General features: G+C 41.7%; 1 protein-coding gene across 7 annotated transcripts in view; it reads right to left on the reverse strand.

Annotated features, from left to right (window-relative positions):
- ANKRD6 (ankyrin repeat domain 6) overlaps window positions 1–13,215 on the reverse strand; it is a 322,801-nt gene that overhangs the window by 62,166 nt on the left and 247,420 nt on the right. For all 7 annotated transcript variants that reach the window (XM_077487254.1, XM_077487250.1, XM_077487252.1 and 4 more), the window contains 5 exons: window positions 9,886–9,984; window positions 7,190–7,288; window positions 6,529–6,606; window positions 3,369–3,479; window positions 2,773–2,910 (listed from right to left, as the gene is read on the reverse strand). In XM_077487254.1, the coding sequence (XP_077343380.1) occupies window positions 2,773–2,910; window positions 3,369–3,479; window positions 6,529–6,606; window positions 7,190–7,288; window positions 9,886–9,984 (525 nt within the window). The remainder of the gene's footprint in view (window positions 1–2,772; window positions 2,911–3,368; window positions 3,480–6,528; window positions 6,607–7,189; window positions 7,289–9,885; window positions 9,985–13,215) is intronic.

Genomic DNA, 13,215 nt, shown 5'->3' on the forward strand with positions numbered 1-13,215 from the left:
TGTAAAATTGTTTCGGACGCAAAGTGGTTAAATAAACAATCAAATTTTTGAAACCCTGATAAGAGAAGAAAAAGAGGATCTACATTCACAAATGAAAAAGATGAAAACAAAAAAATAAACAAAAAAAAACTAAACATGATATATTTTAACAAATTGTAATACACAATTACTATTTATATCCTGAAAGTAATGGACTAGAAAAATGTGCCAAAGGTTGAGCATCCTGTCAGTAAGTATTTGGCAGAAATATTTTTTTTAATTCAAACAGGTTTTTATTAGAACACAAAAAAAAACCACAAATATATATATATATATATATATATATATATATATATATATATATATATATATATATATATATATATATATATATATATATATATATATATATATATATATAATAATTTTTCAAAGGAAATGTCAGGTGTGGATGACAATTTTACCAACAAGTATTTAAATCAGACATCCCATATACAATAAGTTGCATGCTGAGACACATGTTAACACTAACAATAAAATAGATTACGTGTGATACATCTTATATTTAATTTCCTCAATACATATGGTGTATAGAGTAGCAGTAAGATGGTCCCATCAGCCGAGGGTTTCTGAAGCAGCCCCTATGTGTATAGATGAGATTTTTATACAATAAACTATTGTTTACTTCGGACAACCAAGCACTAAACTCGAGTGCAGTGGCTCTAATCCACTGCTTTACTTTGACTTTTCTTGCAGCAAAGAGTGTTTCGTTCAGAAATATTTTGGTAAATCTATTTATTTTTGGTTCTGGGTATATCCCCAGAAGACATGGCTTAGAGTGCAAGGTAAGGTGAGAGCCCATTGTGTCATGGAGAACTGTACAATCTGTGTCCAAAAGCCGTGGATCTTGGGGTAACTCCAAAGTAAGCGATAAAACGTTCCCGTCCCGTTGCCTGGTTTTCCCGTTGCCTGGTTGCACACAGCGCAGTTGGCAGGCTGGTCGCGCTTATAGCTAGACACTCTAAAGCTATGTACACACGTTAGGATTTTCACATGGATTTTTTTTCCGAAGTTCCGAAGAATGTTGGCTCAAACTTGTCTTGCATACACATGGTCACACAAATGTCAGAAATTCCGAACGTAAGAATGCGGTGACGTACAACGAGCCGAGAAAAATTAAGTTCAATAGCCAGTGTGGCTCTTCTGCTTGATTCCGAGCATGCGTGGACTTTTGTGCGTCGGAATTGTGTACACACGCTCGTAATTTCCGACAATAAGTCTTGTTGGAAAATTTGAGAACTTACTTGTTGGCGGAAATTCCGACAACAAATGTTCTATGGAGAATACACATGTTCGGACTTTCCGACAACAAGCTCACATCCAACATTTGTTTTCCGAAAATCCTATTGTGTGTATGGCCCATAAGTAAGGTATGATCGGTGAATTATATAGATCTGCGTAAGTCAGTCAGAGAGTTTGGGAGATACTAATTTGCAGGTGTCAGGGGCATCACTCCTTTCCTCATCTTCCATTGCCCCTACATCCTCCTCCCTTCTAGCTTTCAATGCATAAGCTGACCTGGAAGAGGAGGGAAGTAGCAACATGCTATGAAAAATAGAGATCAGTTTTTGGGGGTCTGAGCTATGTATCACCTCCATAAAGGGGTTGATGTCCAATTAAGGGGTGCAGGTTGGGAATTGTGTTCTGAAAGCATGTCAAATTTGTAGATATCTGAAAAACATGCGGGTCGATAATCTTTACTCTGGCCTCAGTCTGTCAAATACTTTCAGTTTTCTATTAAGGGTTAGGTGGGATAGGTGAAATACTCCCTTGGATCTCCATAGCTCAGAGTCTGGGATTTATTCTATTCTATTCTTTTATATGCTATTCTAGTCTGCTTTGTTTTATTCTATTCTTTTTCTATTCTATTCTGCTCTATTCTTTTAATTTACAAATTTGAACTTAAGAAGACAATGCTATTCTTTCTATTTTATTCTATTCAAATGTATTAAATTTTTTCTATTCTTTTCAATTATATTCCCTTATTTTCTTTTCTATTTTTTTACATTCTATTCTGTTTTATTCTGTTCTTTTTGCAATTTGAATTTCAGGAGACGGCTATTATTCTAACACTGATACACATAGGGGGGGTTATTTACAAAAGCAAATCCACTTTGCACTGGAAGTGCACTTGGAAGTGCAGTCGCTCTAAATCTAAGGGGTAGATCTGAAATGAGGGGAATCTCTGCTGATTTCATCATCCAATCATGTGGAAGCTAAAATGCTGTTTTTTATTTTCCTTGCATGTCCCCCTCGGATCTACAACGACTTTACTTCCAAGTGCACTTTCAGTGCAAAGTGGATTTTGCTTTAGTAAATAACCCCCATATTCTTTGAAGGAAATCAGCAATAGTTAGCAATATGTTTATATTTCAAATTTGTTTTTGATTCAAATTTGATTCAAATTTCGCCAAACTTTTTTTCCTTATTTTGGATTAATTTAAATTCGTTACCAGTGTAATTTGGAAATTTGGATACCTTCCTAAATCTCTGAATAACGAAGATTTTGGCTGAATTTAAATTAGGAACAAACGAACTGCACATGTCTAGTTAGATCTAAAGTGTAGGAAATATGAGATTAATCAATTACTTCTGTATCACGACTATGTGGCAATGCAGAGCCCATTACAACATTTCTAATATATGCACAACTGAGGCTTCTTGGTATAAAGCCTGTGTAGCTGGCTGCATCTTTGTTCAAATTGTGCATGGTATATAGAGCATGTTTGATACCTTTTCTTTAGTTTTTGCTCTCTTTCCCTTCCTCTGCTTATTTCCTGCTGCAGAAAGCCGCTGTTCATCTTTGCCATCCCCCTGCTTTATCGGGGCTTGTTCACTACTGTGAGTCTCGTCAGCTGCCGAAATGCTGGCCTGAAAGAATATAAATATCTCATATATACAGTACGTGAATACATTAGGATCTTTTAAACACTACAGTTAATTCATTAAAACCTGAAAAGGGAAAACGAGCCAAATGTGCTTGCCAAAAGTGACCAATCAAAATCAAAAAAGTGTTTCAATTTTCCATGAAGTGAAAGGTGTAGGTTGCTACTGGCAACAACTTCAGTTGTGTGCTCATTTTTTTCTCTACAGTTTTAAAGCATCAGCCACAATATGAATCAGATATAGGAATAAAAGGAAAATATCCAGTTCTGGTATTTCAACTTGCTAATCACATATTCTTTGACTTTAAAAAATCTTTCATTTCTTTAATGATTAACAGCTCAGCGATATACATAGTTACAGTTATACTGGCAAGTTCATCTTTGTTTTCTGAAAGCTTTGCGGGACCATTAAAATGTCAAACAAGATCACAGTGCAATTCATACTTTACTGTCTGCTTCTGCTATATCCTCTCTTGGTACTGACTGGGCTCTTCTCTCCTCCTTCATTTTCTCTCTCTTCTTTCGTAAACTTCTGCCACGGCTAAAACGCAAAACCTAGAGGAATATTTATATAATGTTTATCATTCTTTTCTAAAACCATATGAATATATTATGCATTTACAGAGAATAACAGTTTGTTTAGATCCAAGCTTTTTTTTTTGTCACAGAATACAGGAACTCATCCCCTCAGCCCCCATTGAGTGGCGGGTGGATGGGATGTGAACAGCGATGTGGTGCTGTGTGTCATAGGGGTCCTAAAGGGGCATTGTCCACAAATCACTTCTGCACCCCTGTCCACAACTAATCTTTGCACCCCCTGCCTGTAACACACCTTTGCACCCCCCTCCACAACTCACCTCTGCACCCCATCTACAGCTCACCTCTGCACTGCCTGATCGCAGCTCACCTCTGCAACCCCATCCAAAAGTCCCTTCTGCACCCCCCATCCAAAGCTCACCTCTGCGCTGCCTGGTCGCAGGTCAGCTCTGCACCCCCCCATCCAGAGCTCATGTCTGCCCTCCCTGATGGCAGCTCACCTCTTTTCCTATCCATAACTGTCGCAGCTCACCTCTGCAGCCCCGTCCACTACTTAACTCTGTACCCCCATCCACAACTAACCTCTTCGCTGCCTGATCGCAGCTCACCTCTGCACTGCCTGGTCACAGGTCAGCTCTGCACACCACCCCCCCCCCATCCAGAAGAGCTCACCTCTGCACTCCCCGATGACAGCTTACCTCTTTTCCTATCCATAACTGTCGCAGCTCACCTCTGCACCCCGTCCACAACTTATCTCTGTACCCCCATCCAAAACTCACATCTGCACTGCCTGATCGCAGCTCACCTCTGCACCCCCATCCACAACTCCCCTCTGCACCCCCAAATCCACAACTCACCTATGCACCTCCCCATCCACAGCTCACCTCTGCACCCCCCCATCCACAGCTCACCTCTGCACCCCCCCATCCACAGCTCACCTCGCCACTCCCTGATCCCAGCTCACCTCGCCACTCCCTGATCCCAGCTCACCTCGCCACTCCCTGATCCCAGCTCACCTCGCCACTCCCTGTCGGCAGCTCACCTCTGCGCTCCCTGATCCCAGCTCACCTCTGCTTTCCCTGATCCCAGCTCACCTCTGCTCTCCCTTATCCCAGCTCACATCTGCGATTCCTGATCCAGCTCACCTCTGCGATCCCTGATTCCAGCTCACCTCTGCGCTCCCTGATCCCAGCTCACCTCTGCTCTCCCTGATCCCAGCTCACCTCTGCGATCCCTGATCCCAGCTCACATCTGTGATTCCTGATCCAGCTCACCTCTTCGATCCCTGATCCCAGCTCACCTCTGCGCTCCCTGATCCCACCTCACCTCTGCGCTCCCTGATCCCAGCTCACCTCTGCGCTCCCTGATCCCAGCTCACCTCTGCGCTCCCTGATCCCAGCTCACCTCTGCGCTCCCTGATCCCAGCTCACCTATGCACTCCCTGATCCCAGCTCACCTTTGCACCTCTGCACTGCCTGGTCACAGGTCAGCTCTGCACACCACCCCCCCCATCCAGAAGAGCTCACCTCTGCACTCCCCGATTACAGCTTACCTCTTTTCCTATCCATAACTGTCGCAGCTCACCTCTGCACCCCGTCCACAACTTATCTCTGTACCTCCATCCAAAACTCACCTCTGCACTGCCTGATCGCAGCTCACCTCTGCACCCCCATCCACAACTCCCCTCTGCACCCCCAAATCCACAACTCACCTATGCACCTCCCCATCCACAGCTCACCTCTGCACCCCCCCATCCACAGCTCACCTCTGCACCCCCCCATCCACAGCTCACCTCGCCACTCCCTGATCCCAGCTCACCTCGCCACTCCCTGATCCCAGCTCACCTCGCCACTCCCTGATCCCAGCTCACCTCGCCACTCCCTGTCAGCAGGTCACCTCGCCACTCCCTGTCAGCAGGTCCCCTCTGCTCTCCCTGATCCCAGCTCACCTCTGCTCTCCCTTATCCCAGCTCACCTCTGCGATCCCTGATCTCAGCTCACATCTGCGATTCCTGATCCAGCTCACATCTGCGATTCCTGATCCAGCTCACCTCTGCGATCCCTGATCCCAGCTCACCTCTGCGCTCCCTGATCCCAGCTCACCTCTGCGCTCCCTGATCCCAGCTCACCTCTGCGCTCCCTGATCCCAGCTCACCTCTGCGCTCCCTGATCCCAGCTCACCTCTGCACTCCCTGATCCCAGCTCACCTATGCACTCCCTGATCCCAGCTCACCTTTGCACTCCCTGATTGCAGCTCGAATTTGCCCCTATCCATAACTGTCAGCAGCTCACCTTTACACTCCCATTCCCTCTCCACTGCCTTGCCTACCTCTCAAAAAGCACAAAGGCTTGTTTTACTCACATGAGTTACTTATAACAGTGACACTGTTATGAGCAATAACAGTGTAAACAAAAAACAAAAATCACAGTTTTGGTTACAATATATTCATGTGATTTCTATGATTGGTCTTCGTGATCACATGATACCCTGGCCGCTAACAGCAGCTTGGTACTGAGCATTGTGATCTGTTGGGTCCACTGGATACAGCAGTCACGGGATCACCCCACTGCATGCCCCAGGGGGCGTTCCAGTGCGTCACGATGTCCTAGTACGTTGCGGTGCTTACAGCTGCCACCCACTCATAGTAAATGTACTGTGTATGGAAGGCAAGTGGTAAAAGCAGAATAATAACAAAATCAGCTTTTACAGCAAAATTCACCTTCAAGCCAGAGATTTCCTCCATTAGTGTTTTGTTCTGCCACTAAATGTCCTCTGTCCGTTGGCCAGTGCCATTCAACCCACTTCATCTAAGCTCAGAGCATCTTGGACCTGCCCCGACTTGTGATTGGAAAATGAATGGAGAAGCAGCAGAATGATGAGCTCATCTCTCTGTCACTCTGCTTTCTCTACATAAAAGCATGTGTCTAAGCAGCCAATACCAGGTCAAATTCAAGTCCTGTTTGCATTTAAAAATACACTTATGATTTATTAATGATTACAGAGCTGCATTAACTTGTGTATTTCATATTTGCCTGGAGTCTGCTTCTAATATTTACACAGTACTTACCTGTGGAGCTTTAGTAAGGAGAAGGGCTACATCTGAATTATTATGGTGTCTCGCTGTGTCCAATGCAATCTGGCCTGCCTGTAAATAAAAAATTCATAGAAAATTCTATAAATAAGGAACTGAAATAAAAACAGGAACATTGTTTCCCCAGCATACACCACTGCAATGTTTTCCTCTCCAGCAACCATGACTCACACTTTCAACCTTCATTGTAATTATGTCATTCTCTAAGGAGGCATGGATACTCTGCAGACTGTACGTCAGCGGAGGAAGCAGATCTACTGCAATTCTTGCTCATTAATGCGTCTAGATCCTGACAGCACCGTTACTTCAGATGAAGTCCTCTGTTCAAGTAATTATGCATTTCTACATCTGTCTGATCATAAAAGCAGAGTGCTGAGAATAACACAGTTTGTACTGTGCCATGATTAATTATTAATTAAAGAGCATTTAATCCCAAGCAATGCCCAATGATCTGCTGTCTCAAACTGGAGTTTCTTTTGTATAACCTTCCTACATGTCACGTAATCACGGCCTACATGTCACGTAATCCTATTATTCTTCTGTACCATAAGAGGAGTACCACTAGGTCTATAACACTACTCCCAAATATATAATTAGTAATATATACTGACATTAATAATTAGTAATATACACTCACATTATTAAGAAGTGCAGCGTCAGCTCCAGCTTCCAAAAGCGCTTTGATAACTTTCCTATGATTCAGAGCTGCAGCAACATGGAGTGGGGTATCACCAGCCTAAACACACAATTCAAAAAAGTTAAATTCAAAGATGTCAGAACTTCCAAAATGTATCTATTATAACGTGAAGCTGTTCTCAGATTAGTAGCAGTAATTTTGGTTACAGCTACACAAGAAAACAGAAAATTTCCTATAAAATACTTACCATAATTTTCTTTCCTGAAGGACTCCATGGCAGCCTATGCGTGGGTTAACCCCCCTCATACTTTATAGGACTCTTCTCCTATAAATCTTTGTTCCATGCCAGAGGCCATGTTCCATCATTTAGCCTAATCCAGCCACGGGGAGGGAACTCCTGCTGACATGGAGTCCATCAGAAAGGGAAAATTACAGTAAGTATTTGATAGGACATTTTCAGCTTTCCTGACAGACTCCATGGCAGCCTACGTGTGGGAAATAACTAGCCATACACACCCGGATGGGCAAAGTGCTGGACAACAGAAAAAAGGTTTAATTGACCTTGTCAGATAAGATACTGTATGTAAACCAAAATTAACAGAAGACAAAGAAGCCAGTTCTACGCAGTAGTGCGCCTTGAACATGTTAATTGAAGACCACGAGGCCACTTTGCAAATCTCTTCTGGAGCAATGTGTCGTGAAGCCATTCATGATGTAAATACGCTTTTGGTCGAGTGAGCAGTCACCGCTTCTGGAAGCGTCAAGCCCTTAGCTTTGTAGGCCCACTGAATGGCCTAAATAATCCATGCTGCAATAGATATAGAATAGGCACGCAAACCGTTCTTTTTTACGAGAAAAAGAATGAAGAGATGGTAGGACTGACGAAACAGAGCTATAGCTTCTAGAAACTGTCCAAGGGCTTTCCTGACATCTAGGGGATGAACACTGGAATTTCTGGTTGATCTGAACGTCAGAAGTGCAATCTCCTGATTATCGTTAAAAACAGATGATACTTTGGGGTTTGATGGAAGACATTAGAGTAGAAACATGGACTTTATAGGCACACGTATATATTAGGTAAAAAAATGAATGTTTTCAATAGGATAAAGTTAAAACCATTGTATGGAAACACTTTAAAAATCATATAACTGAGTGACCTCAAGGACTCTAATAACACCTCTATACTACATGTAACAAACACAAAGGTTTGGAGTGGGTAGAATGATATAAATCCAATGGTTGTTTGGATACGTGGAGAGGTTGAGTCGTGTTCGGAGGTCGCTCAGAAAATCGCTCTACATGTTACACACATTAATTTGCTTCTTCAGGAACTTGCACATAAGTACAGGCATGAAGTCCAAACCATATATGGCTAATAAGTATCACCACTAAAAAAGAGGTGATAGACACACAATGGTAGATACTTATCTACTATGGTGGAATGGAGTGAAGTGACGTCAATATAAATTCTTGTAACAATAACTAGCGATGTCCAATGGTAGAGAGGAGAGTGTTTGGCTAAAATAGCCACTCACCTTTGTGGACAAAAGCTGTGGTAAATGATAAAGAACGAGCAACCGCCGTGTGTGGTCAAGTGAAGATATAGTAGCCAGGCTACTATATCTTCACTTGACCACACACGGCAGTTGCTGGTATCCAAACAACCATTGGATTTATATCATTCTGCACACTCCAAACCTTTGTGTTTGTTACATGTGGTATATATATGTATTAGAAGTGTTATGAGAGTCCTTGAGATCACTCAAGTATATGTTTTTTAATGTATTTGTATGCAATGGTTTTAACTTTACCCTATTAAAAACTTTATTTTTTTTACCTAATGTACAATATACTTGTGCCTATAAAGTCCATGTTTCTACTAATTTTTTCCAAACAATATCGGGACATTGGCACACTGTTACTTGTGTATCCACAGTATCACCCTGTGATGATACACATAGTGCACTTTTTGTTAAACTTTGGGGTTTGAACCCAGCATAGTAATCAAAACTACGCGATCAGGGAAAAAGGTTAGAAATGGCTCCTTGCATCCCAGAGAGCTGATTTTGAAGACCCTCTTGGCCGATGTTATGGCCACCAGGAAGGGAACTTTCAGAGAAAGTTCTTTAATAAGGAACTGATCTGTGTGTTCCATCTCTCTTTCTGAGAAGAAATCCAGGACAAGGGGAAGATCCCGCTTAGAAAATCTCGGCTTTCCCTGAGGTCTGAGCCTTATTGCTCCTCTGAATAACTGGTGAGTAAGAGGGTATCTAGCCCAAGATACGCCCATGAAAGCAGAAATTGCAGAGACTTGAACCCACAATGAGCTGACTGACAAGGAGAGATCCAGAGGCCTAGATCACGAAAAAACTTCATAAAAGGTAAAACTTCATCTTGGTCCTAGGAGGAGGACAAAAAAAGAACACGGCCTCTGGCCTGGAACAAAGATTTATGGGAGAAGGGTCCTATGAGGTATGAGGGGGCAGGATTAACCCACACGTAGGCTGCCATGGAGTCTGTCAGGAAAATTCAATTTTATTTCAGAAATTTGCTATCAACGAGGCTATTATCATTGTATTGGGAGATTCCTGTACATAGAAATGAAACAAAAAACAATTACAACTGAGCCCAAGGGCCTTGCTTAGAGGACTCCTTTGATCACTGGCATTAGTTAACTGATGGGTCTATGAACTGACCTGGTTCTTCTCATTGACAGAACAGAAAGCGCTGAGTAGAATCCTGATGACGGACAAGTGATTGTAGCGAGCTGCAACATGTAAACAGGTATCTCCTACCTGAAAATCAGATTAATATATTTAATAAATCTGACTACATAGTGTATTTTGTACACTCACTTTCATTTACATGCAGTTGTAGATGCAATAGCGTATAGATATATTTAACCAATGAAGTAATCCTAATGCCTGTACACATAATTAAGAAAACAATAACATGTTAATAATAAAAAAAAAAAAAAAAAATCTCTCAACATTTTTGCTTTTATGTAATCAGTTTAAAACAGGCAATATTTATTTTAGCAAGATCTGTATACCAAAAATTTCTAAACTAAACCCAAATATAACACATACCAAACTTTTGTATAGATTGGGTTTCTGAAAGAAACAATATGCCTTCCCCCAGAACAAAATTGGTGAAGTTGAAACACACTTTTGCCATCAGGTCCATTGGGTTAGTATGTTACAGAGTAATGCCGCGTACACACGACCGGACTTTCTGGCAGACTAGGTCAGACGGAATCAGTCCGTCTGACAATCCGATTGTGTGTATGCTAATCCAATCGTTTTTCATTTAAAAAAATCTGATGGACCTAGAAATAGAACATGTTTCAAATCTGTCCGACGGACTCAATTCCTATTGGGAAAATCGTTCATCTGTATGCTGGTCCGACAGACCAAATACGACAAAGCTAATGGCTACTGGCTATTGAACTTCCTTTTTTAGTCCCATCTTACATCATCACGTTCAAAACAAACAGACTTTCAAACTGACTTAGTCTGTTCGTGTGTGTGGCCAAGTCCGTTCGTTCGGAAAGTCCGTTGGTACTCCGCCGAAAGTCCATCGGGAAGACAGTCGGACCTAGTCTGCCGGAAAGTCCGGTCGTGTGTATGCGGCATAAGTCAAGTTGAAAAAAGACACTTGGCAATCTAGTTAATTACTGCAACACTTGTTAAGTGCAATAGAACATTGCAGTAATTGTAATGCTGTAAGTGAAGGCAATGCAGCTCAGATGCATACACTACATGTGTTATGGCGCACTGCAACAAAAAAATGCTGCATGTCCTTTCTTTTGGTTGGTTCCTGTTCCTTTCAAAATGAATAGCCTGCCTTAATGTAAAGCACAATAACGCATGACACAATGTGCACTGTTGAGGAACTGATGAGGCTGCAGTGCTTAGGTGGGAACTGATAGACAATGAATCACAGATAAGCTCCCATTCATAGGCAATGATTGGCACTGATTGGCACTGATGGGGCTGCACTGATTAATAGTGCCCTAATTATCAGCCTTTCCGGTTATCAGCACTGCTTTCCTCACACAGTGTGCGAGGAAAAAACTGCTGATAACCAGCAAGTCTGTTTACATGTGATCAGCTGTGATTGGACACAACTGATCACATGGTAAATGGCTGCTGTGATTGGTCCTTTACCCCGAACTGTGATCAGCTGTGTTTGAGGGAAACACAGGTCACAGAGCCTGCACCCGATGAGTAGCCCAGGGTGAGGTGCTCTGGGAGGACGTCTATGGATGCCCTCCCAGAACTATAGTACCATGCTGTAGCTGTCTTTTGGCTATAGTGTGGTACTAAAGTGGTTAAGGTGCAGGTGGTAAAAAAATGCATGGGAACAGAGAAATGTAAATGGGCCCTTGGAGTTAGTGAAAAGATCTACAGCTGGCCACAAAACAATCTGACTGTACTGTCTCCTTTGGATTTACCAACAACTGTGTAGCGTAAGGGCCTACCACAATCAAAATAATTTTAATGGGTTGTTCAGGTAAGCCCTTCATCTAACATGTTATATGTTACACCCTGAATATGGATATAACATGTAACATAAGGTGAACTTATCCTTTAATAGATCAAGCTGTCCAGACAAAGTAGGAGTTAGAGGGAGACAAACCATTTACCACCTACGAAAATGCTAACAATTGTCAGCTTTTATTCATTAATACAAAATCTTTATTATCCCAGAAGGAAAACAAAACAGTTTGCTGTAACTGCTTATAAAGTGTTAGCTGGAGTTCAGCTTCAATCAGCTAAGTTAAGTTCATCTAAATCTGCTAATGCATACATACGATCGGACATTCCGACAACAAATGTTCGATGGGAGCTTGTTGTCGGAAATCCCGACCGTGTGTAGGCTCCATAGGACATTTTTTTTCGGCATTTCTGACAACAAAAATTTGAGAGCTGGTTCTCAAATTTTCCGCCAACAAAATCTGTTGTCGTAAATTTCGAGCGTATGTAGAGAATTCCGACGCACAAAATTCCACGCATGCTCTGAAACAAGTATGAGATGGAAGCGCTCGGTCTGGTAAAACTAGCGTTCGTAATGGAGATAGCACATTCGTCATGGTGCACATTTTTAAATCTTTTAATACAGCGCATTCTCTTCTTCTTTCTAATGTTAGAATAATGAAGTTGTTTTCCTGCTGATATTCACACAGTTCTGACAAACTGATTTCTTTATTATTTCCTGTGATCTCATGAATAATATTTTTTATTTTTTTCGTCAGATCTCCATAATAATGTTTTGAATTTATTAGTGATTATTTATAGTGATCTTTTTTTTCGTTTTATTTATCAAAATCTTTTTTTTTTTTTAGATTTTTTTTTTATACTGATCTCTATAATATTTTTGTTTTGTGTGTCAATTTACCACAACACCATTATTAGCTTGTATTTTTTAACCTCAAGGAGGCTGTTTGGTGTTGGTGTCCCTTGTTAATTTGACATTGTCTTTTTGAAATGTAACTGACTACTCACAAACAAACTGTCCTTTTTGACGTAAAACACATAGGTGAACAAAAAAATAACCAAAGCGTGGCGCACTGGCTATTGAGCTTCCTCTTTACAGTGCCGTCGTACGTGTTGTACGTCAGCTCATTCTTGACGATTGGAATTTCCGACAACATTTGTGCGACCGTGTGTATGCAAGACAAGCTTGAGCCAACATCCGTTGGAAATAAATCCCAGGATTTCGTTGTCAGAATGTCCGATAGTGTGTACGTGGCATAACACTACTCTCTCCTCAGACTGACAATGCTGCTGTCCAAAGGTGTCTGCTTTACTAACACTAATTAATCCAGAATGCAGACACCCTAAGACAGGAAGTGTGTTATTGGCTGGATCATCAGGTGAAAACAAAGGAAAAAAAGCCTAAAAAATAAAACGAATGTAGCCACCACATCACATTGATCAGCTGCAATACTGCTTTAAGGCAGATTAATACCTCTTTAAGGCAGATTGTACAGTTAAACTTTGTGTTTGGATAGCTTTAGATGA

Source organism: Lithobates pipiens, unplaced genomic scaffold, assembly GCF_037356315.1.
Source record: "Lithobates pipiens isolate NorthernLeopardFrog02 unplaced genomic scaffold, aLitPip1_a1.2 Scaffold_18, whole genome shotgun sequence".
NCBI classification, from domain to species: Eukaryota; Metazoa; Chordata; class Amphibia; order Anura; family Ranidae; genus Lithobates; species Lithobates pipiens.